General features: G+C 49.5%; 1 protein-coding gene and 1 long non-coding RNA gene across 2 annotated transcripts in view; both read right to left on the bottom strand.

Annotated features, from left to right (window-relative positions):
- Positions 1-25,776, bottom strand: part of ALPK2 (alpha kinase 2) — a 73,398-nt gene that overhangs the window by 12,760 nt on the left and 34,862 nt on the right. Inside the window, exons 4-7 of the mRNA XM_037509676.2 lie at positions 8,805-12,120; positions 5,409-5,556; positions 2,241-2,368; positions 2,105-2,140 (exon numbers count right to left, since the gene is read on the bottom strand). Coding sequence (XP_037365573.1) covers positions 2,105-2,140; positions 2,241-2,368; positions 5,409-5,556; positions 8,805-12,120 — 3,628 coding nt within the window. The remainder of the gene's footprint in view (positions 1-2,104; positions 2,141-2,240; positions 2,369-5,408; positions 5,557-8,804; positions 12,121-25,776) is intronic.
- On the bottom strand, positions 18,145-19,255 carry LOC119243773 (uncharacterized). The gene is made up of 3 exons (XR_005124815.2): positions 19,129-19,255; positions 18,503-18,566; positions 18,145-18,424 (listed from the first exon to the last, which is right to left on the bottom strand). It is a non-coding gene; the product is annotated as an uncharacterized LOC119243773 (long non-coding RNA).

The following is a 25,776-nucleotide window of genomic DNA, read 5'->3' as shown; positions in this document are numbered from 1 at the left end:
GCTGTCATCACCCTGCACTCGCTTATGTTCCATTTGAATCCTCATTCACTTGGGATTTTCCCACAAGCTTAGTCTTAGAGACCATCTTATCAAATGTTATTTATTCCTCCTGTAGAGAATTAAGTGAATAAAATGTTTCATGAAAGAGATGGCTCCAAATTAAAATGATGCTAAAGAAGTCATTTGAAGCTTCATCTCAAATACAAGAGTAGGTAGAGGACAGGCATGGCCCCCCAATCTGGTAAGTCATTACAACTGTACCCCTAGGCCCAAGGGGTCAGAGATTGGGAGAAGCTGTTCTTGGCAGGGTCTAGACCCAAACTCCACTGGGTTACAGGAGTGGTAATATTTTCCACCAGATGAGCAGTGGTTTTTCAGGGGTTCATTCCTGACTGGTAAAAAACTTGGAAAAAAAATGAAATTCTGCAAAGCTACATGCAGGAGGTCACAGCAAGCCTCTGAGACAGAAGGACCAAGCAGTGCTAAGGAGCTCATGAAAGGGACACAGCCTTCTTCTGAAAGTTGCTCTGTTTTCTGGTATCAGAAGGAGGGATATTATGTTGCAGATTTTGACTTCTGGGGGAATGAAGGCAGAAATAGGGGAAGGACTTTAAACCCTGCCCTGGTTACACTGCAACTGAACGCAGGCATTGAGTATTGAATAGGTTTGTGAAGAGTTTGCTTTTAAGTGTTTCCTGGGATAAATACTTCAGTATTTGCTCCATCTTTTCTAAGTGCAGGTCCTGGTTTCTTGCCTTTAGTGTCTGGATGTTGTTGCTTCCTGATTGTTTTTGTTTTCCCAGAGATCTGGGTGTTTGTTTGCTTTAAAAATCAGCCTATTCGATACATCTTTAAGATGCTAAACCGATTTACTTTTCAGGGTTTTATTCACAATGCTCCTAAAACTGACCAAAGGTCCTATACTGTGCAAAAAGCTGTGGCAACACGGGGGCTAGATGTGTGAAAATTAATACGCAGAAACCCTGTTGAAGTGAGGTGGGCAGGCGGGAGTTGGGAAGAGCGTGCGTGCATGTACACTCAGCAGACTGCAGGCCCCAGGTGCTCGCATCGCCCAGGGGAGGGACCTTGCTGCCTGGCCCTGTGGAAGCAAGGAGGAGGCATCTTTACCAAGTAGTCCACCCCTTTACTTAAGGGGGTGCTGGCCTTTGATTAATAGAAGCACCTCTGAGTCTCACCTTGACCCTGCACTTAGCAAATGGTCTCTGTTGTTGCTCCAAATAAACCTATTTTGTTGATGGAGCAATTGATTGCTCATTGTTTGAGATCAACAGCTGGGGCTGCAGAAGAGTCTGTCTAAGTCCTGGTGGTGGGCGACTCTACCCCCGTCGTGTGTGTCACTTTCACAATTTAAAATTGGCCTTTGGTGAGCTCCTTTACACCACAGGAATTGGAAAACTACAAATCAGGGTCTCCCCACCCTCCAGGCCTGGTGTCAAAAGTTTGCCAGTGCACCAGTGGGAGGGGATAAGCATGTGTGTAGGTTTCCTTTCCCTAAGAAGAAATACCTGGCAAGCATCGACTCAACTAAACTGTACTCAGCAGGTGGCCCAGGGACCCCATGCTTAGAAGCAGCTGCCAGGCTGTCGCTGCACCCGTGTGCACTGTGCAAAGGCAAGTGCGGAAACCCAGCTTTTATATTCATTAAGATGCAAGTGAATGACGCTCTCCTCCCGGAGGCCTGGGAGGAGATCTTTGGGGATCTGCTCAGCTAGTCAAAGTGGGAAGTAAACGGAAGAAAAGGAACGTGCTGTGTAAGTGCCCAAGGCTGAGAAAACCCACAGGGATGGGTTGACTGCAAGGCTGATACTTCAAGGCAGAAGTCTCACCCCCCAAATCCCACGTGCTCCCAACAACAGCACACTGGTCTGATCACGTTCATAGTAACACACCCCTGCAAATTCCTAACCCAGAGCACTTACAGCCATGTTGAAATGCCTCCTGATGTGTTATTCATCCCTCCTGAGCTCTTTCCTACTCATTAGAAGCCCTGGGAATGCTGCTTCTGCCTGGACTGCAGGCCCTAGTCCATGCTGTAAATTACCGAACGCCCACTTCCTCCGACTTCCAGCTCAGAGTGGCTTACCTTTTGTCTCCTGGTGACTTGAAAGCTGTCTGAGAACTAGAAGAAGACAAAGAAGAGAATGTCTTCAGTACAAACGAACGCTCTGAATGGATAGGGGCTAGTGGTTTTCATTCGAAACTGAAAAGCTGAGGTTTACCTTCAGCGGTGAGGTTAAATTCGGCAGACACTTTTCCATAACTGTTCTTGATGCAGCAATAATAGAGGCCCTGGTCCTTCGGACTAGCTTGAACGATAGCCAAGGACACAGTGGAATTGTCTCCTGCGCTGCAATGGGGGACATTAACATTTGCTGCTACGTCATTCTGAAGTTGCATTTTTCTAACACACTTAAGGAGGAAGAAACTAAAGCTTCTCTGCCTGATGGTTCCAGCCAATGGGCTGGCTAAAGGAGGCGATCATGATAAGCTGTTTAAATAATTTACTTCTCTACAGCAGGTGGTGAGTACATTTTTGGTTTAACACACTCACTGCAATATTAATGCACAGAAACATTGAGGAGCTTGAACTGCCATTAGTAAAGAACTAGAAATGTGAATTGTGGGGGCTGTTGTTGACATGTCTGCTTAGAAACCACCTCCGTTATGTTACTAATCCAGGTGTCCTTGCTTGAAGGAAACTGAAAACTCAAAATTCAAATCGAAACACAGACACAATAAGGGTCAAGGAAAGAGGGTGTTTGTTGGATATTAGGGCTCATGAGTGAGGGTTCCTTGAAACAGTGCATTCTACTAGTAAATACCATCTAAAACCCACCAATATTATTAAGTTTGCTATGAAGCATTTGCTATGAAGAGAAGCCAGTAATGGTGGTAGGAGTGGTGGTGGTGTTAGTATTGGAGTTATTAGTGTCGATGGTGTTCTTGATGATGGTGGTGGTAGTGTTGGTGGTATTAGTGGCAGTTGTATTCTTGTTGATGATGGTGGTGGTGGTGGTATAGTGGGGGTGGTGATGATGATGATGTCAGTTAATGTATACTGATCACTTAGTAGAAACCCTGTTGAAGCATAACAGGCCTTATGCTTATCACTTAGTCTATTTCATGACATCCTCAGAGCAAACTAATGAGAGAAATATGATGACTATTCCCATAAGAAAACTGAGGCACATAGTAAGACTAAGCAAATGACCTGAGGTCCTCAGCTGATGAGGGTAGAGCTAGAATTTAAACCACAAAAGGAGCCCTCATCAGGACCCCATTAAACTTCTCCCCAAATGAACTGAGATTGGGGCCCTCAAATCTAAGGGCATCATGATGGAAGTCGCCACAATCTTTACTCCAAAGTCTCAAACAAAAAAGCTTACTTTGCAGCCACCAAATGATATTCAGATGCTCTTCTAGTTTTGTTCTAGATAATAAATTTTGTTTAAACATTCAGCAGGGCTGTTTGTGCACAGTGAGTGTTTCAGTTTTGGCTCATTTCGCAATTTAACAACAAAATCTGTTTATCTTGAGTTTTGTCTCAGTTGCACATTCAGCAAAAGTGCTCATTACTGGGCCTCCCTGGTGGCGCAAGGGGTTAAGATGCAACCTATGAAGCTGTCCACAGCTACTGCAGCATGAGTTCGATCCCCGGCCAGCCAGGGAGGAGCCCACAGCGTAGCAGACTCTCCTGATTTACCCACTGCTCCCTTCAGCAGTGTATTTCAGTACATCTGCCTGTTTTATTCCCCACTCTGTCTCTAGCGAATCCTCTTACCCCCCACACCTCTGGCCTGTACCCCAGTTCTTGCATGCATAACTAAATAAATCTTTAAAAAAAAATGTTCATTATTGGTTGGCATTTCAATAGCCTTCAAGTCTCTGATTTAAACATGTCCTTTCTGGAATGTTCCAGTGACTTAAAACAAGGTTCACTAGATCACAATTCTTCTTCCACTGATGGGGCCGCCAAGCATTCCCTGAATGCATGGTTGAAAGTGGACCATGAGGGAAGATTTCCTGGCAGGGCTGCAGAACGCTGAGAGAGCCACAGAGGGGCTGGAACAATGTCCCTCTCTAGTAACCTCTTGATCAACATCAGCTCCTGTTTCCAAAAGGGGCAGTGGAGATCCACCAGAAAGGCTGGAGACTCAATTAGAATTGTTGTGTGACCATCACCCAGGAATTCTCTGATACTTGGCTAGGAAATTTGGAGGCCTTTCTCTGTCTTGGCCATCACTCTCCCCAAGACATTCTTCTGGAAGAAATCACTTAGGAGTCAGAAAGACTTGGATTCAAATCCCAAGGCCAACCTCAGTCTTGTTTTAATTAAAGGCCTCTCACTCCTGGTTTCCTCTTCTGGAGGAGAAGCAAGATCACCAACCAGATACCTGGCAAAGAGTAACTGGCAACAGGCACAGGGCACCTTAGCAAAGGGGCCGGTCTGGTGATGGGTCATGAACCATCAGAGGGGTTAGGTGCTGTGTGCCCAGTGCTGGGGGAGTCAATGAGGAAATAAAACAGGCTCAGTTCTTGCCCTTAGGCTCAAAGGAAGCTATGCCACAGAGGGATCAGAGTGACTGCCAGGAACTCAGGTAGCTGGAGGGAGAGGGATCTAACCTGGGGACTTTTCAAAAGATCCCATTATAGAGCACCCACCCCAGGAAGCCCCAGGAGGGGTTTCCATTCAGTTTGGAAGCCAGATTAACAGGAATTGATGAAACTGAACACACAGGAAAATTCACAGACACACAGAGGCGATTCCTTGTTCTTGGGATGACAGGGCCTCAAACTAGAAGATAATGTAACAAGTTCTCCTGATTTTAAAATATGTGTGAAAAGGGCCTCTCTGGTGGCGCTAAGGGTTAAGCACTGCACTATGAAGAAATCCACAGCCTCTGCAGCACGAGTTCGATCCCCAGCCAGCCAGGGAGCAATCCACATGGTGCAGCAGACCTCTCCTGTCTCGCCCACTGCTCCCCTCAGCAGTGTGCTTCGGTCAATCTGCCTGTTCTGTTCCCAACTCTGTCTCTGGTGAATCCTCTCCACTCCCTGCATCTCTGGCCTGTACCTCAGCTCTTGTATGCATAAATAAATAAATCTTTAAAAAAAAAAAAAGTGTGAAAGGCGTCATGGCTTCCTAAGGCCACAGGACTCGATGGTGGCAGAGCCAGGCAAGACCCTGCCGCCATTTTCCCCATCCAGACATCTAGATATCTGTGATCCCATTACTTACTCTTCTTGGATACTTTGGATATGGAATTTCTGCTTCAATTTCCCTTTTTACTTCCTATAATTTACTGTTTTCCTTTAGAACTGTTCTTTAGAAGTTGTGAAATAAACAAGCAGCACGTGTGAAAAGTCACCAGGAGCAAAGAGCGCACCTTCTCTGCACTTGGGAGATTGACTTTGAATCTCTTGTCCACCAGATAGTAGAATCTTCATGAATTTCTGCAAACTGGCAGCTTAATTTTATATTTCCAGAGTGGTCAGGGAACATCTCTGCTTGGATCTTTTTCAGTAATACAGGAGCTAGAAACAAGAAAGCTGCAAGTCAGTGTTTTGTAATAGTTGCAAGGAACTTTGTAGGGAACGTGGTGCACTCAGCATTTTTGCCTCCTGCTGCCTCTCTAGCTGCCATCTATTGCCTTGCTTTCTTCCCAGGTAGCATTACCCACACATGATATATTTTTTTCCCACACACATATTATACTGATGCAAAAAGCGCTTGGGCGTGTGAGCACAGGGCACGCATGCCTTTGATTATGGACACTTGGGCAGAGGAGCCAGGAGCATGCTGGGCCATGCACGTATGTAAATATAGACACCTGGGCTGAGGAGTAGGGCCATAAAAGGATAGATTCGTGGGGTGAGGGGTTCAGTTTTTGTCTGCCTGTCTCCCTGCCTGCTGGTCTGCCTCTGAGTCCAGCCCTCTGATTCAACATTAAAGTCATGTTAGAGAATACCTAAGACTCCAAAATTCTCTTTTTGTCTGCCCGAATCCACAGTGAACCTGTCCAGTCTGGGATGGCTGCACAACTTCATAAGAGAATTTTACCAGAGTGGACAAAGGGATTCCCCATTTCATCTCATTTAATTCTTGCAACAATCCCAGGAAATCCAAGGACAGGCATAATAATAATTTTGCCCTCAATTTATGGATGAGGAAGCTGAGTTCCTGAGGGGATTGTAGCTTGCCTAAACAGCAAAAAAAAAGAACAAATCTAATTTAAAAAATCTCTCAGTTATCATTACTTACAATTCCTTAAGTGAGGTGTGTGATACATAAAATGAAATAAAACTTGAGAAACATTTTTGTAAAGTTGGGGGTCAGGGAGTGTAGGACCTGGGTCATAAAGATATTTTCAAATCATCACTAGATGATCCAGATCAAAATCAAAACTGAAGATTAGGGGGTAGAATAAAATCTGGATCATCCAAGTAACTGTGGTTAAGCCCCTGCATGAAAAGAGCAATCTAGCAATCAGTTTTCTTCCGAAGAACATTCCTCCATCTCCCCCTCACCCTTTCACAGTTGTCTTTGCTGAAGTCATCCTAGTGGATGACAGAGACCTCTGATAGCGATTTCATTAGCAAAAGGGGAGTGTCTACTTGGGTGAAAGGGGAGCAATAAGAAAACAATTCCCAGGGCTTGAGTTTACATCCTTGAATATTGCCTTTTTAAAAATCATGAAAATTTAGCATGCCGGCCAAATGTGTCATTGCGTGGGGCAGCCAGCAAGCTGCAGCACTGACATTGGACCCAGGCAAGGTGGACTCCCCAGCCTGGCTACTTGGAGCGGTGCTGTCCATCCATTGCTGGCCAAGTGCCGTCACCACAGTTTCAAAAAAAAAAAGTGTGGTGACAACAGCCAAGCCAACGTCACTGATACTGACACTGTTGCCTCAAACTCCACCACTGAGAAATATCTGTGAAACTCCCTTCTCCCCTTGGCGCCAGCAGACACACAGTAACAGAATTCATATTCAAAAGCTTCTCCCAGGAAGTGAGAATGTTTGAGTTACAAACTGTTGGACTAGAGAGCCGCTGGTTACTGCAGACACTGGGGACCAAGAGCATAATAGAGAAGAAAACAGACTGGGTGCTTATTAGTGGCAAAGCCATTTGGGTTCAATTGGCCCAAATGGGTCCTACTGGCTGTGCCAGGTTTCAGGCCCACCATCTTAACCCTTGGTCGCCATCCTGACCAAGGCCACCCCCTCATCTGGGACATACTGGACCCTCCATCATGGAGTGGCAGCCATCTTCATGGTGCTTGGGCATAATGTTCCTAAGGCCGACAGCCCCACCCACAGGCCATGGTAAATTCTGAACAGAGACAAAAATGGGGGCAGCGGGAAGGGCATAAAATGGGCAGCAGAAGCAAATGAGGGCCTTTGAGGGAGATGAAGCTGACTTGCACGAGAGGCCTCAGGGTTCTGGGAAGGAGCCCTGTTTATGTGGGGCAGAGGTAGGAACGCAGCTGACGGAGCTACGAGGAGCCTGGGTGGGCAGCTGCACCTTCTGAACACATGCCCGCCGAGGCCGAGGAAACAGGAAAGGAGCCGCTGGTGAGTGTGAAGCTTCCATGGTAGCAAGCTCTGCATGTCCGCCTTGCTCCAAGGGTTTTATTTCCTCTATCTTCACCCAAGGCTCATCGCCTCCCCCAACTCTGACCCCCGAGGTGATGGGGCTAGGACCCCAGTCTCCCCAGCTCCTGGTGGAGTCGTCCCCTCCCCTGCCCTTGGGCATCTGAAAGAACCGTGGGCAGGAATTCCACATTGCCTCCCTCGAGGCCCTGGAGAGCTTTCCAAATGCTGCCTTCCTCTTCAAATATGTTTCAAAACATCGCTCCTAATAACCCGGGAGCTACCTCTGAACTCTGCAAAAGGCAGTTTTGTCTTTGTCGAGGAGCCTATTAGATGCAGCTGGGCAAGAGCAAGCACCAGCCTCCAGGTCTGCGAACTCGGGAGGAGGGCAGTCTCTCCTCCGGGCCAGGGAGGGCCACTTCCCGGCTGCAGCATTTTCTCTTCCTGCTTCTACCCCCACCCCCGGATTGCATGGGGCGGGAAAGCAGAGCACTGAGATAAAAGGGGCTAAAATTAGGGGTATGGGAAGGAATGGGGGTTCAATGCGAGTCCCTGTGCAAAGGAGAAGTGGCTGCAGTTACCAGGGTTCTGAGCTTCACAGGGTCTGAAAGCTGGAGCTGAGCCCCAGGGGACCTCAGGCTCAGCTGCAGGGCAGGGCGAGCTGAAAAGTGTTACACTCAAATTTGAAAGAAAACCGGCCGTTCCAGTAAGCCAGCCTGAATGGAGATCAATGATGAGCGATGAGAATGCCAAATTGGACCTAAATGTGTATCTGTTATTTCTGCTTAGCGTGTGGTCTGTTTAATTATACTGATTAGCTACACTGATGAATACTTCTATTTATCCTTTTAAAATATTTCTAGAAAAGATACTGAAACAGAAAGGTATCTTGATCACATGCCCTCAACTAAACAGATCTTCAGGCACCGATAGTATTTCTCCCCCGAGATCCCCAGAGAACTTGCTAGAAATGCAAATTTTCAAGCCCATGAGTTAAATCAGAAGCTCTGGGGGTGAGGCCCAGGGATCTGGGGGTTGAACAAGCCCTCCGGGTGATTCTGAGGTCCCCTAAAGTCTGAGGACCCCCTGATGGACACTCATCTCATTACAAAGGACTCGGGGGGACACTGGAACTTGACATCTGGTCACACAGACCAAACTTTAGCAAGGACAGAAAGCGCGAGGCTCACCTTTTCCTCCTCTTTGGCAAGGTGGCTTCTTGAGGTCTTTTTTCTCATCTGTGTGTGATCCCGAGGTTTCGCGTTGAGGAGTCTTTGGAGTCTTTTTAAGAAAGCCCGTGTTCTTTCTGACATTTTCCTTTTCCTCCAATCTCTGTCTCAGAGCTGCCACCCTGGACAGAATTTTCTTCTTTATTCCCTCAGCTAAATGTCCACTTCCTGAGGTTTCTGGCTTCTTCCTGACCACCTCCAACCCTGGCAGTGTTGGGGGGGTCTCAGTGCATCTGCCAGGCTGGGCTTCCATGGGGCTCAGCTCCCTGGTCCCACTGCCCAGTGGGGAGTCCTGGGCACAGGGGCCCTGCAGTATCTCAGGAGCGTTCTCTGATGCATCTTCTCCTGAGATCAATGCCAAAGTCAATGCCGGGGAGCCAGATGCTCTTGTGGGTTTGGTTTCCCCAATTTGGGGCTCCTCTACTTTAGGTTCCTCAATTTTGTGGCTTACTGAAAAGTCTGTAATGTTTCCTTCAAGAGATGAAGCACAAGGCGGCTGAGTAAGACCACCAGAAGTGGGTGGATGTTCCCATCGCTCGTTCTCAAGAGTTCCCCTTAGCTTTGGGTCAGAAAAGGCATATTGATGGATTCTGGCCTCCTCTAAGTCATTCTCAGAGACATTATGAATCTGACCCATGGAGTTGTGAGAATCAACTCCAAACAATGAATGAGTCATTGACAAAGGTAAACTGGGGGAGACAAGTCCTGCCCTGTCATTGTCACTCTGTTCAGCCTCCCCGGAGCTCCTCCCACTGCCATCTTGAATCTGGCCACTGCCGCCTCTGCTCGACTCTGTTCCCCCATCTTCCTGGGGACACGGGACTTGGAAAATGGCAGCCTGGACTTGCACATTTGCTTTGTATTCTTGGTTCCAGAAGCTACTTGGAGTAGCTTCCCCACTTTCCTGGGGGCACAGAGCTTGCAAGATGGTGGGTTGAATTTCCACTCGTTGGCCCAGGTTTACATCATCTGATTTTCTCTGCCCTCTGCTGAGCCCCAGTGTGGATTCACAAGGCTCTGGTGTTCCAGCCCTGGCCCACTCCACCACCCCTGTCTCATTAATTGGATCTACTGAGGACTCTAGGATTTCAGGGCAGGCCAGAAACTGTTTAAAGAAGGCTGGGTGATCCTCCACGGGTGATCCTTCTTGGTGCTCTTGGTTTTGACTTCGATTGTTAACATGTTCCTTCCCTCCTGTTTCAGACGCCTCTGAGATCACGTCTGTGACACCTAATTCCTTTTCATTGACGGGGTCCACAGATGACTCCAGGACTCCAGGGTGGCTCAGAGACGGGGAGGAGGGAATACTCCACTGTGCGCTGATGGCTCGTTCTTCATCTTCAAGGATGAGGTCTCTGTTTTCAGCCAGGGCTGAGCCAGCCTCAGGCTGAGCACTGTGAGCCCATGCTGCTGTTTCAGAGAGGTCTGGCTCAGGTGAGGCAGCATCTGCCTGTAAAACATCAGATACATCCCAGGATCTGTCAGGAGTCGTGGGACCAGCTTCTGACTCCTGGCACTCAGAATCAGTCCATTCCCTGGGCGACCAGATTTCTGAAATGGAAGCCTCTAGAGTTATAATCTTCAGCTTGCTGCCTGCTCCCCAGTATTCTGGTCCAAACTCTTTAGCCTCCTCCAGGAGAATGTTCGAGAGCAGTGGGATGGTACTCAGCACCTGCCTATCATCTTCTGTAGTCCCCAGGCGGGAGCTCTGCCCACTGTCCTCTCTGGAGCTTGCTGGTGAGCTTGGCACCGGCTCCAGGCTCATTTCCTCTTGTGCAGCAGATGTCATGAGCAAACTTTCTTGGAGGTCGTCTTTAGAAACAGAACCCTGGCGGGGCAGACCCTCCTGCTGGACCTCCTGCGTTGTCTCATTTCCGTCTTCGTGGAAATTCTCCTCAAGGCTGCTGCCATCTGCTTCATCCACCTGGCTCTTATCTCCAACCTGGCTACCACTTTGGAGAGGGGGTTCCCCCTCTGGGAGTTGGGGTACATGGACATGGGCTCCTGGCCCAGTGTCAGCCATGCAAACTTGTTCTTCTGTGGACTCGGTGATGGCATCATTTAAAATGAGCCCCAACTGCACACTGGGAGGAAGCTGGGAGCCATCTTCACCTGCAGTCTCACATGCGGGCTCCTCGGGGCCATCTGCGTGGCTGTCCCAAGAGATGGAAAGCGGGAGGTACCTGGCCAGGGGAACTTTGGTGGCGATGATAACAGTTGATGTGTCTCTGCTCTCCCTGGTCACCGGAACACGCTCTAGATCAGCAGTAAATGGTGTTGGCGTCTCCTCAGGAAACACCCCAGTTGGACTCTGACTGGCAGGTGTGTCTACAGTGTCCGGGGCACTGCTGCAGGGACTGCTGTCACCTCCTTCTAACAACACAGAGGAGCTGTCCTCAGGAGTCAGAGGTTGGCCGCCCTCGTGTCCTCCTACGAGGATGGGGCACAGCCCCTCCTGGCCAGGCTGCACTATGGAGGCCAATGTGGAGGTGAAATTCTCTACCCAGGTGTCATTTTCCCCAGAGGCACATTCACTGTCCTCACTGTTCCAGGTGAAAGTAAGGAGAGGAAGAGGGGGCACGGCCGAATCCCCACTTACGCTGCTTTCACTTGCAGGCTGTGGAGACTCAGATGCCCCTTTTTGGAAAAGGTCACCCAATGTCTCATAATCAGGATACCATAAGTCAGACACTTGGCTTTGAGCCTCCTCCAATACGAAGTCCCTGGGGAATATTTCTTGAGGCAAATATTCACCCTCTGAGGCACCAACAGGAGAGCCTGGGGGTCCACCTGCCTCTTGGTCACCTGCTTCAAGATGCTCCATCTCATATATTCCTTCTCCACCTACCAGCCCAGGGCTTACAGTTCCTAGGGTAGAGATGGAGTTTATGGGTTCAGGGGAAGCACCAGAGAGACCCTCAGGATCACAGGGGTCAGTGCTGCCCCCCTGGGGGGAACAGGCTGACAGTTCGCAGGGAGACATGTCTGCATCCGTGGCCTTGGGGACACTCAGCTCATGGCCTGGGTCTTCCCAGGAACACGCAGGTAGGTCATCTTCCTCTTCCTGGTTTTCTTCATGCTGTAGGCCTTGAGCTGTAGGCCCTTCATCTTGGGGCTCCAGATGGCCCAAGGGTGCATTTTCATCATCGATGCCTCCTAGGTTGGAGAAGGAATCCGCTATGGTCCCAGTACCTGTGGACTCCTCCCCAGCAGGCTCAGAGAAGGCTGGCCTCTGGCTGACAGAGATCGTCTCCCCTACCGTGTCCTGAGTTGGTACCTGGGAAGAGGAAAAGGGACATGAATAGGATTGTTCCCGGGAAAACCTACAACAGGGCAGAATGGCGACCCCAGGAATGTTATTCCCTGATGACTATAGTGGGGGACAAGAGGACAGCAGGAATGATTGGGGTCTAAATAATAATCCCCAAACTCTCTCTAGCTCTCAGAGACTCTGGAGAAGTGCAGATTTAAACAAGTGTATGTCCCAGAGTCCCTGTGGTCAAATTTTCCATTATAAGCATTGCCTCCTGACAATCATCATAGAATGATTTTTTCCCCTCTCTCTTGGGAAAAAAGATTGTTATAAATTGAATGTTAACTATCTTGATCAAGTAGGTCATAAGAGCTTGCTGTGTGCCTCTTTCCAGAAAGATAAATTTCATTTGATCATAACAAATGGAATCTGCAGTGCCTAGAAGATAACAATGAGTAATCTTGGTCCTCAATATGAGCACTTGCTGGTTAATAATGTTACTGAAAAACAGAGAGAGGCCCTTCCTTTGAGCCCACCTCAAATTAAGTAATGAGGTTATGACTGGCCATCAGCACTGCCCATCATTTGTGCCCCAGGAAGGTTGGGATGACTCTCCCACTTTAATGCAGATGCTTTGGGGCAGGCAAACCCCATCTACAAGAAGTAGGAGGTTTCAGACTGCTTAGGTTTTTTGGAGAGCAAGAGAGAGAGAGAGAATGAATATAAACCTCGCATCTTAGGAGCGACTCCATATGGGGCATCTGGATGATCTGTGACGTGGTATATTGTTCAAGAAAGAGCAAGCTCTATGTTCTTGTCTCTTGAAACTTATAGCTCCTCAATTACTTCAACACATACCAAAATTATGCCCAGCCTAGGACAGGGCAATGGCTGCTAGCTTGGCAAGAATAAGATCGACCAGGTTTATTGGAGATTGTGAGCTGGTCGGGAAATTGCCTCTGGAGAGAAAACTGCCTCACATTGGCCCGAACCACCTGGGCACCTGTTTCAAGCCTCACCTGTCCGCTGTGAATCGCGGCTGCCAGAGGGAGTGATTGCACTCTGGCAGGACAGGTGGACCTTGGCACAGCTGGCAGTCCTCGACACTGGTCTCAACAGCCCTGAATCGCCCCATCCCTGCCCTATCGTGAGAGAAAGCACCTTATATCTTGACAAAAGTTGCGGCTTTAGCACCAACTGCCCGCCCTCCCTGGATGGAGGGGGTGGCCGTGGCGCCACATGCGGGGTTAGCGAAGGCTCTGCCTGAGAAATGATGGGGTCCATCCACATGCAGGATACACGCCCCAGGGTGGATGAGTTTGGGAGGTGAGAAAGTTAGTACCTGACAGAGCATGTAACTCCCCATGCGTGCTCTAGGACAGCCTGGCATGGGGCGCGCTAGGAGGTCCCTTCCCTCTCCTGTGCCCTGATAGGCAGCTGCCTTAAGAAGGCTCTGAAAATTCCCCTGGGGAGGTAGCCCAGAAATTTCCACTCTGGGGTTGCTGCCCCCATGCGTGAGTCTAATAAACCTTGTGTGGATGCCATCTGCCTTGGATTCTCATTAAATTCTTTTACAAGGACTCAAACCTGCCAAAGAGACCGCTGAGGTCTGTAATGGCAACTTCTGCTCCCCAGTACTTCTGCTTTGCAGCAGCCCTATTCAAAAGTGCAGGAACCTGTCTGCACTTAGAGAGGGGAGGAGATAACCTCTCTCCCTACCGAGCGCCCTGTCCTGGCACAGCGGTGGGCACAGTGCAGGTCCTTAAATCACATAAGAGCATCAGGCCTATTGCCCTGCAGCCAATGCATTGCACACAGGGAAACAGGGCATCAGCATGGCCGGGCCTTTTCCATCTCCCCCAAGGCTGCCTGCTGCCAGCCACATGTCCATCTCACGCAGATGCTCGGAGTGTAAGTGCTAGCTGAATTAGAAGGCAGTACCATTTGTTTACTACAAACTGCATGAGAGCCGGGACCATTGGTTGATTCAACAGTATCACTGAATCCTCCCCAGTCCTGGGGAATGTTCCAGCTGGGGATGCTGTGCAGGTCCATGTGGTCTGCAGGGACCATCCATGTGGGTGCAGGCCATGGCAGTGGTTAAGGGGCTCCGTAAGTGATTGTTGAGAGCATGAGTGAATGAATGAGCCGCGCCCAGTTGAGACAGTTCTGCCCAATTTTATCCATTTGACCTTTAAATTTGAAAAGGTTTGGACTTGTCTGCTCCCGACTTTGGGACCACTCCATTTGAAAAGAGACTTTTTTTTTAACATTTATTTATTTGACAAGGACTGGGGTACAGGCCAGAGGCGCGGGAGGGTAAGAGAATTCACCAGAGACAGAGCGGGGAACGAAACAGGCAGACGACAGAAATACACTGCTGAGGGGAGCAGCGGGAGAGGCAGGAGAGGTCTGCGGTGCCATGTGGGTTTCTCCCCAGCCAACCGGGAATCGAACCCGCGCTGCAGAGGCTGCAGACAGCTTCACTGCACTGCGCTCAACCCACTGCACCACGGGGGAGGCCCTGAAAAGAGACTTTTAGCTATAAACAGAGACAGTACCAGTTCATACCTGGTGTTTCAAAAAAGAAATACGTATTTACTCTCTGTATCTCTTTTATCCCCTCATCATATTTAAATGGAAAACAAGAAAAGTAAATACTGGCAAATAAGAAGCAAGGTCCAAGAGTTCAATGTGTACATGGTGTCAGCTCTATACCTGGACATCTGTGACACATGAGGTGAGTGTCCTTTTTGTTTGCTATTTTGGTTCCAAATTTCCACAATGAGCTCGCATACAAATATACTATTAAGCATAGGAGGGGTCGTTAGCTTCCTGGCACCACTTGAGAAGTGTCAGGAGACTGTCCAACTGAAAACACCACCGCACTCTCTTAAGCCTTCCTCCCCTGCCTGAATTTCCACTACCTAGGTCAGTCCTTTATTTTAAGATCTTGATATCATCAGTGCCAGCAGGCACTGAAGGAGTGGGCGCCATACGCAGAATTCTCTGCAAGCCCTGGGTAACTTTTCCAAAGTGCTCCAGTTAAAATGTCACTGTGTTACTTAATGGGATGTTATCTATCTGCTGTTGATCACCACCTGCAAGTTAAGGGAGGGACAGGCTGATTAGCCCAGAGGCGACTAAGAAAATAAGACACTAGAGGAGGGCAAAGCATGGGACAGGAAACTTTCATTTGGGTGAGTCTGGGCCTTGGAATGTACCATCATAGCCAGCATAGCACGCCTTGATTTACAACACAGTAAATCATGTTCTCTTGCAGTGTACGTATTTCCCCCTCTTGCTTTCTAAAATCCTACTTTAACGCGCCCTCCTAGCCAAGCCCCCATGTAAAGAAATGTGGTGAATCCTTGACCTCATAGGTTCGTCCACTTGCCAGACACTGAGCGTGGACTCTACAGCAGGCTGTGTTGTAAGCACCAGACAATCACTGTGAACCTAGCAAAGACTGTTGGTCTTTTGGACTTTACATTCAAGCAACAAAGCCTGCAACAGGTCCTTTGCCAATAAGAGAATCTATACGCTTGATTTTAGCCAATGCGATTTTCAAAGTGGAGTCTTTAACAACCCAGTACACGTAGTCAAAGCCATGGCCTTGGTTCCAAGGGCAAGCTCCTGTGGGGCTCAGTCAGAGGCCAACTCAGAGAAGGGGAAACCACAGACTTACACCTTCCAGATGAGTCATACCTTTCTCTTGGGGGAAGATGGTTTAGTGACATCATTGGCCTCCAGCAGACCATGCCCCGAGCTCAGCCGCCTCATCATGAGAGAATGGGAGATTCTGGAGGTGCTGTTATGTTGGGAAACTATCCCAGTTCAGGCGAAAAGGAGATTTGGGGTTCTGGGAGGGAGCCCAGTGTGGTGTGTGAAGGGTGGACTCAGAGGACGGACCGCCAGATTCAGCTCCATCCAATATTGCATGCATGACCCCAAGTCACCTCTCTGGCCTCTCTGACCCTCTGTTTCCTCCTCCAAGACTAACCACTTGCACATCAACACAATTGTTGCACTCACTGACGTTGGTCTCCTTTGTTCTCTGTGGAAAGAAAGTGATGGCTGAGGCGCAGTGCACACGAGCCAGCCTGTGGAGCGGGCCATGAGCCTTGGGCTTTAGGTGGGCTTTCGCATTCAACTGGTAAAATAGTCAGAAATGCTGATACAAGCAACTCATTTCTGATGGGGTAAAATCCTGGGCCCAGTCAAGAGTTAGAAATTACACTGTAGGTTCATTGAGGGGAACTAATCTAAAGACTTGCTGGCTGCCATGGCGCCCAGGGAAAGGTGAGTTGCCTCCTCGTCCACCCCATGATGGGTGGGGGCATACTCGGTGCTCCAGGGTGAAGAGGGCACTGGGAAGGACCGCTCAGAGGGGCTCTCACCAGCTGCAGAAGGTGTAGCCAGGCTACCGGGTAGCAGAGGAGTTCCCTAATTCAGGCAGGCCAGAGCTGGTCTGGAATTGTGGGTAAGCAACAGACTAGACTTCCCAGTGCAGATGGGGAGAAGCTGTGAGCTCCCAGCACAGAGGGGAGCGGTGGGTGCAGGTACAGGCAGGACGGAGGTCCAGGCCATGCAGGCTGCATGTGGGGTGGGGGAGGGGACACCAACTCTGGTTGTGCAGGGCCATGTGGGGGCTTGTGGAAGGAAACTGGATGTGGGTTCAGGAAGGGGGAGGCCAGGTGTGAGTACAGGAGAGGAGTGCAGGTGTGGGTACAGGAGGGGAGTCCAGGTGTGGGTATGGCAAGAGGCTGCGATGTGCACAGGCCACGCAGAGCTCTGCTTTCTGAGCAGACAAGGCTGCAGGTGAGTGATCACTAGGCCAAGGCTGCAAGGTTGCACATGGACCATGTTCAGGACAGACTGTCAAGGCTGACCACACACATATCCTCAGCCCCACTCTGCTGGAGATGATAGGAACAGACTTCCTCCTGCAATATCCTTCCAGTGCCCTCTGCTGAGAAAGCTCATCTGGCACTTACTTTAAAAGAGAAAATGGCTGAAGGAATTCTCATCACTGAGAATGAAGCAGGCCTTTGGAGCTGAGAGGCAATCCATTGAGAACTGACATGTGAGCTGATTAGCCTTCAGGGATAGAAATCTCCCCAGGGTCCCCTGTAAGTGGCAGAGACAAGATTCATGACCTATTCTGGCTATAAAACCTAGCTTCTCGGGCCTCCCCTGGGGGCGCAGCTGTTGAGCACAGCACTGTGAAGCTGTCTGCAGCCTCTGCAGCACGGCTTCAATTCCCGGCTCCTGCCATGCCCGCTGCTCCCCTCAGCAGTGTACTTCAGTCCTTCTGCCTGCTCTGCTCCCCGCTCTGGCTCTGGTGAATTCTCTCACCCTCCCGCGCTTCTGACTGTACCCAGTGCTTGTATAAATAAATAAATAAATCTTTAAAAAAAAAAAAAAAGAAATCACTTAAAAAAAAACAAACCTAGCTTCTCAGCAGCAATCCCACTGCCCACCTGTGACTAAGCAGGTGCCTCTTTTCACCAACTCTCCCTCTGCAGGGCAGCAGCAGCCTTCCTGCCTGCCCGTGACCTGTCAAGGCCGTCCGCCTGCAACCATGCAGGCCTCTCTTAGCAAACCTGTCCCTTCTGGGCAGCTCTTCCTGCCCGCTTGTGTCTATGCAAGTGTGGCTAACTGTTTTATCCCTTCCCTAATAAATAAATCCCTGCCCTTTAAATATTAAAAAACAAAAACCTAGCTTCTCTAGCAAGTTAAAAGCAATTCCACTGAAGGGTTGGGAATGCCCCTCTATATAAAGCCAGCACCCCTGACCTCCCAGGCACATTGAGTGGAAGACTATTGTGGTTCTTACAACATGAACACCGCCCACTTGTTTATCTGTCGGCTTCCTCTAGGCTTGCAGACAGGGGCCCTGTGACACGCATTTCTGAGCATCACACTCTTCCATTGTGGGAGCTCCATTGGCTTGCTGAATGAATAAACATATGAATGAACACAAAGAGGAGAAAGGGTACGCCAAATTTAGTAACACTTCCAAACAGGCTTTTGAAAGTGGTAGGAAGTTTGAAAACTTATACTCTGCTTGCACAGCATTTTCCAGCCCCGCTTTAACAAGCCTCCGTGTCTACAAGCACCTTGTTTTCATCTGTTGCTTATGGCAGACATAGGCGTGTGTCTGCCATGGAGCCCAGGGAAAGGCGTGTTGCCTCCTCGTCCACCCCATGATGTCCAGCATTTTCACATTAATCAATGTCCTGGAGGCCAGCAGAGTAATTTGAGTCACTGACAATCGAAGGTGGTGTAAGAGAAGATCCCTCTTCTCAAATAGCTTATAATCCAGCTGAAGAGACAAGATGTACATAGGAAAGATAAATGACAATTCTTGACAAGTTGTGCTAATGGATGGAACTTAACTAACCTCGGGGCTCCAGGAGAGGAAAGCTCGCCACCGATTCTCCTCCTTCACTCACTGGATGAGATTCCTGCAGTGCAAAAACCAGAGGTTGCACTGTCATGTTATATGGATCAACTCTTAGATAATTCTCGTCATTTAGTGCAGTCTTAGGAACATTCTCTACTGATTAGGCAACTGTGGTAGACCCTGTGGTTTGACTCACTCAAGAACATCCCCAACCCTTCTTTGCTCCCTCCAACTAGAGGCTGAAAAGTTACATGGTCGCCCACGTCTCTGCAGCCAAATGGAACCGAGGGGAGAGGTTTGGCCAAAGAGATGTAATGGGAATTCATTCCAGTAAGGGGCTTCCAGGGAAGCGTTCCCTTACATAAGGGACCGACATGGCGGGTGCATGGTCTACCCTTCCTGGACCAGAGGCAATGCCTGTGCTATCGCCAGCCAGCGTCTTGCGGTCATGAGCCACCACTCCAAAAAAGAAAAGTCACACAAAATGGCTGGTGGGGAAGAGAGAGAGAAAGAACGTGAGAGCTTGTTGGGCATCCGTGAGCCATGGGAACAACACGGAGACCTTCTATCCAGAATTCTGTGCCCGAACCACAAATGTCCTTCTGTTTGAGGACACTACTCACTGGTTGTTCTGCACAGCGCAGCTAAGAACATTGCTAATGGATACAAGAGGAAAAGATTGCTGAGGGAGGAAGGACAAGGCAGGAAGGGTTCTCCCTAGAGCCCTTCAGGAGGGACTGGGCAGTCTGGGGCAGGGATTAGTTGGAAGGACAATGTCACAAAGGGCAAGGGGTGTGTCTCCTAGCCAGGAACTCAGGGGCTGGTCCAATGCCAAGGGATCAAAAGGGCCTCGGCCAAGGTGAACTTGACATTGGGGGTGGGGAGAATAGGGAAATGTGAGAAGATGGATCACGGAGGGAGAGGCCAGGGTTCTGAAGGCCAAATTCAACGCCCCTGGGCCAGGATAGTCGAGCTCCTTGCTTCATCTGGTCAACACCTCCACCCACTGCCATGTCCTCCGGCGGGATACTTTGCTTCCCTAACTCCGGTCCCTTTTGGGGAAATGTTCTTTCCTCCTTACCCGGACTAGATACAATAGCTGGTGCTTGTCTACACAGCATCCACGCCCCGCCCTCTGCCCCGAGCCTCCAGGAATGTTGAAAGTGGGTGTTCCCTGCTCCCCAACACCCCGGGCTGCTGCATCCTCGCCATAGCTAACCTTTCCTGAATACCTGCTGCAACCTCGCTGCAGGCACGTTGTGGGCATCATAGGTCACTGGTCCCTCTGTCATCCGATAGATCAAATCCATACCACCTGGGGCAATGAGACTGAAAATAGCCTGGTTCCCAGCCAAAGAAAGCTTAAAGGCAAACCTAAAATATTTCAGGAGCTTGAGTTTATTTTTAGCAGTTGCCAGGTTGCCCAGAAAGGAGCTTCACTTAAAGGCTCGCTTAAATGTTAAAATAACACATCATCTGGTGGAAGACTCACCTCTAAAATCAGATCCTGCAACCCAAGCCTGCACCCTCTGGTCGGACCACCTCTCTTTCTTTCCTTTCCCTCCAGGAGGGCAAGAAATCGACAGCAAGCTGGCGTGACCTGTCCTGATTTCTGGTTTGCAACTGCCAATCTCTTCCTGGGGGAGGGCCAGGTTTCCTTAGTGAATACCCTTTCCCCGGACTGGGGGCTGGGTGGTTCAGGGAGTGTCTGCCCAGTAACATGGTGTGAGCAGAAGAGCATTAGACCAAGAACTATAAACCAGGGGGTCTTTGTGCTTCAGATGCATTGTGGGTGACGAGGTCACTCGATCCCTACTAGTATTACTCGCTGTGACCTTAACATGAAGCAGGCACTGCTCAAAGTGCTTCGTGCAGTTTGTAAAATGGCATGGAAATGTACCCCCTGGGGGCTTTGCATTGTGTGATGTTAGGGAGACATAACTCAGCTAGACCAGCACCCAGAGGACCATCTCAGGTGAGGGCCCAAGTGCCATGGGCCAGAAAAGCAGCCTGTTCCTTTCCTTCGTGCATCTTTGTTTTCCTATTTCTGAGAGTTTGCTGAAAGGAGAGGGACAGTCTTCATTTTTATGTGTGTAACGTGACAGATAAGTAAACAGAAAAAAAGTAGGGTTTGTGGAAGAGTCAGTGATGACTCTTCAACGGCAACAGGCATTTCTGGAGAGTCCTCAGATTCTCTGATGTGTCTTGTAGAGACCGGGGCTTGGATGAGGCGTGAAAGGAGAGTAGGTGATGGACGGGGGGGTGGATCTCAGGAAACCTGGGCTTTGGTCCTAATCCGCTGCTACTCCGGAAGTAGCTTTGCAGAAGTCATAGGATCACTGGGAAGTGAGAAGGTTGAGAGCATCTCAAGATCTCAATGGACTTTGGTGTTCTCTGACCTGCTGCAATGTAAACAACCCTAACACTGAAATGGGGCTTAAACCTCGCCTTCCACTTGGAACCAGGTTTTCTTTAGACCCTTAGCGCTTCTATTAAGTAACTAGGGAAAATCAGCATGTTGGCATACACAGAATGATCCAGAAGGTGGCTGGAGCCCGAGAGAGAGCCAGGAAAAACACAGCGGGCTGGAGAAGGGTCATGCACTCCTGGGTTCCTGCCTCTTCTCCTGCCTCCTCATCTCTGAGTCTCCCTCCTCCCTGTAGTGCGTGCCTCCTCTTTTTGGGAGACTGCCTGTGCCACCCATGGGTGCTGGAGCTGACCCTGCAGTATTCTTGAGGCTCACAGACCTAGTCCAAGCCAATGAAAAAAAACCCTCACAGCCGTGGGCCCCACCCTTGTTAACCCTTTTTGAGGTGGAGGAAAATTGATAGCTCCATCCTCCCAGAAATTGTTGTTTGATACAATTCTGTGCATAATTTCAGGGTCTTCTGGAGCCTCTTGAGGCTATCGACCCCTCCTTGAGACCCAAGGGGTCATAGAACGAATCCCGGCCACAGGTGATGGGCTGGGACTGAGCGGAGCAGTACTGTTCGCTTCCCACGTACTGAAACATCTCTGCAGATGACAGGCTGGATAACAAGACAGGGGGGTGGGGGGAGGTAATTAAAGCTTACTCAGGTTCTAGAAGAGCATTTGCAAATCAACATCTCTCTTCACAGTTTTTAGAATTTGTGAGCAAAATCAAAACCAAGATACAGCAATTACTGTACTGCACTGGCTATATGTCACACAGAGCAAGTTCTTGTAAACTTTAGAAACAGGAAATACTGGTCACAGCTACTACATGAACAGCGTAGTGTCTGGCAATGATGGTACCGGGCACTTGGAAAATCTGAATATAAACATAAATATCAGCCAGGTGGTTTGTCTCGGATGGTCATTACCACAGACTGAGGAGGACTTGTGGGCTTAGGGTTGAGGAGCTGCCTTATGTCTCTTCTAGTTATTAGCAGCACAGCTAGAGTCCTTGGGTTGGGCTTCTTGGTCAGCAGAAATTATCCCTTGGGGTTCTGTTCTAAGAGGGGAAGGCTACCCGGTTAGATTTAGAGACAGCTTTGTTTAGTGGGAGAAACACAATTTCCTGGGAGAGAGATCCATGAGGGAGGAGGAGCTTCGTCCTATTCACCTTGGTACCTTCTGTTCTCTTTTTTTTTTTTTTTTGAGGGGGGTATGTGGGGAGAGAGAGAGCCTCTCTTCTTTTAATTCATCAATAATTGAGGTTTCAAATGCATCCTAGACCTGGGTGTAATTGTGCTGGTGGGCAGCAGGCCCTGGAGGTGTGACTATTCAACTGACTGTGGACTCAGAGTTCTGAAATCACAGCCTGCAATCACAGCATGCAACTGTTCTGAAATCACAGTTCTGAAATCACAGCACGCAAGGGTCAAGTTTAAAACACCTGCACTTTAAAGATAAAGGGACTCAAAGGTGGAGAAGGGCGCCAAGGGGGTGTAGGGAGGGGCACGGCGCTAGGAATTCAGGGACCGCTTTGGAGAGATCCACCGAAATCAACTTTTCGCTTGTAATGGAAGGAAAAGAATGATTCTCAAAGAAGCTTATGAAAAGCTGAAGTTGGTAGTTCCAAGAAAGAAAGAATATATCTGGGAAGGAAGAAAGAACATGTCTGGGATTGAAAGCAGGGATAGGAGCTAGGAAAGCAAAAAATAAACTGAGCTGATGTTCTTCGTACTGATGACGTTGGAATAGTCACATACATCACTTCTCCTAGGCGGGAGCCAATGCAATCCCTTTGTTTTTTTTCTGGAGCTGATCTTATCTTCCTCAGGAGCTCCCATTCACCTGCAGGGCTTCGGGGGAATGAATGGACAACAAAGTTTTCTCACTAAATCCGCCTCTGACCCTGCACCTGGAACAGTCCTTAAAGGCTGCGCACCTTGACCACCTCCTCTGGAAGCTGGTGTCCGAGCTGGGGGAGTGGGAGGTGGGAGGGGGGGAGGCGGAGAGCAGGGGAAGGCAGGTTCCCATCCCCTGGTTTCCATTAGCTTGTTTAGTTCAATTCTGACCTCAAGAGAGGTGAGGTCAGGAGTATGAACCCCTCTGGGTCCTAACTCTGCTTCAGGGGGATGATTTGTCCACACGCTCCTGATTTCTGATTATAATCAGAGATAAGACTCTGGGATTTAATGAGAAGGGAATGTAGATACCTCCTCTCTCAACTGAGCCCAACTGTCCTGCTTAAACAAACACCTGTTTCTTTTCATCCGTTTGCGGCTCTTGCCCAGCCCCGGTCCCTCTCTCCACCCACCCCCCAGGCAACCCCAGCACTGAGCTGCTGTGGAAGAAGGTCTCAGAGGCAGAAATGGAAATTGATTTTTTCTAATTCCCTCTTCCCGCCATAGGTGCCGTGTCAGCTGTCAGTTTCCTAGGGCCATGGAAACAAACCACCGCAGACCGAGTGACCTAAAACCACAGGCGTTCATGCTCTCAGTTCTGGGGGCCAGAGTCTGCCATCAAGGTGCCTGCACACCCGGGCTCCCTCTGAAGACTTGGGGAGAACCCTCCCTTGCCCTTCCTGGCTCCCGGGGGCTCCTGGCCCTGCCTGCGGGGCAGATGAGTCACTCCCTCTTCACACGGCTCTTCCTTGCATGCACCTCCCTGTCCTCCCTCTTGTAAGGACACCGGCCATTGAACCTGGGCTCAGCCTCATCTGCTCTGACTCATCTCAACGAATTCCAGCTGCAGAGACCCAGGTCCATGTAAGGCCACTTTCTGGTGGATGTACATTTGGGGAGACACCACAGTCACCCATTCTTTTCCCAGCCTGCCCTTCTGGTTCCCCCCACCCCCCACCCACAGACTCTCATCCGCATCAGCAGGAGGCTCTGTCCCTCGGCGGGGAGGTGGAAACAGAAAAGTCTAAAAAAACTTGAGAGCAGAAAAGTCTAAAATGGTGCAGCTCTCCTGCCTGTTTCCGTGGTAGGCACAGTCAGCGTGGACCAGAACCACCGAGAGGCCGCCCTGGCGCCTGTCCTCAGGCCAGCTGGGGTCCCGGGGCCCTGCCTCCCAGGCCCTGTGACCACCAGCCGCCCCTTCCCAGTCTTCTGAAGGGACCCGCCCACTTGAGCGGGGTGCTCGCCCCTCTGCGTAGGAGAGCAGCCAGGGGAGCTCAGCTAGCGACAGAAGGTTTAAGGAAGGGGGTGAATGGTTCTCATCAAGCCTATTCCCCCCCCCCACCCAACACTGTCCGTTTGACGGTAAATGTGAAAGCACTTGTTTTTACACCATCACTTAAAAAAAAATGCCTGAAATCTCAAGACAGTATCAAAATACCTGTGCTGACTCAGAAAGATAACTTTTCAAGCATCAGCAGAAAGGGGAACTTACAGAATTTGCCGTTTATCTCCTGCCTCACCCCCACCAGCTCTGCACAGTGCGGTGGGGGCAGTAAGGGGAAGAGGTGGGGAGATGAGATTTTTCATGTTCCTGTCTTGCCTCTCTAGCTAGATTTAATTCAGTTCGACAATAATACCAGCAGGCACAATGTGTACTCTGCGGATTCACAGATGAATCAGCCCCAGCATTTGCGTCCACGCAGCTCACAGAGTAACAGCCCAGCTGGGCTAGCAAGCAGCTCTAAGAGACAGTAAATGCAAGCAGAGAGATAGGAAACAGATACTAAGGGAGAAATTAATTCTCCTTCAGGGAGAGGAGAAGGGACAAGTGCATCAGGGAAAGATCCAGAATCCATTTATCTGCCACCTTTGTGTTTACACTCATTCATTCATTCATTCTTTTTAAAAAAAAAAAGATTTATTTATTTATTTATGCAAGCACTGGGTACAGTCAGAAGCGTGGGAGGGTGAGAGGATTCACCAGAGCCAGAGCGGGGAACAGAACAGGCAGATCGACGAAATACACTGCTGAGGGGAGCAGCGGGCGGCAGGAGAGGTCTGCGCGCCATGTGGGACCCTCGCTCAATAGCTGTGCCACCAAGGGAGGCCCATTCATTCATTCTTTTATTCAACAAACATTTGTTGGAAATGTTCTAGGTGCCAGGCTTCCTCCTAGCTCCTGGGGAAAGAGCATCACCAGCCAAAGACTCTGTCTTCATGGAATTTACATTCTGTGTAAGGAGGTAGAAAGGTCAAGGAGATCAGTAGACGTTCTACAAGGAGAAAAGATCCAAGAAACAGCATGAGCAAAGGCACTGGGGCACAAACAAGTGCCCAGTTAGTGGAAGGAGTAGGATGTGGGGTGCCTAGAAAGGGGAGGGTAGGAGCAGGGAAACAGAGTGGAAAGAGACGACTCTTGCCCTGCAGGTTGCTCACAGCATTCAGATTCACTCCTCCAGCTGGCAGTGGGCAGTGCCTTTGAAGAGGGAGACAGTGGCCCAAGGAGTCTGAAAAGAGACCTACTGCAATTGATCCAGACGCATTATGAAGGCTGGGGCGGGGCGGTGGCTAAAGGGCTGGAGAGTGTTGCGGTTTGAATTGTTGAATCGAGTTTACCTGAAAGATAAGCTCAGATCCTAAACACTGGCTTCTGCGAATGTGAACTTATTTGTAAAAGGGGTTTTGCAGATGTAATCAAGTTAAGATGAGGTCACACTGGATCTGAGTGAGCCCTGGAATCCAGTGACTGGGGTCACGTCTCCGCAGTGACCTGGGTGGATGCAGCACGGGGACAGTAGGTAGGCATGTTGGGGACTGAGGCACTGGAGGGTCCTTGGTGTCTTGCAGAAAAGAATTTCATGAAGCACTTTGTGAAGCCAGCAACATGTTTATTAGGAAGCTAGGATGGAGCACTCCAGGCGCCGGGGCAGCCCAGAGAGCAGAGCTGCCCCAGCAGTA

Source organism: Talpa occidentalis, unplaced genomic scaffold (genome assembly GCF_014898055.3).
Source record: "Talpa occidentalis isolate TD23 unplaced genomic scaffold, MPIMG_talOcc4v2.1 talOcc4.13, whole genome shotgun sequence".
In the NCBI taxonomy this organism is placed as follows: Eukaryota; Metazoa; Chordata; class Mammalia; order Eulipotyphla; family Talpidae; genus Talpa; species Talpa occidentalis.
Note: the sequence above shows the minus strand (reverse complement) of the source record. Positions and strands in the feature narration are given on the sequence as shown.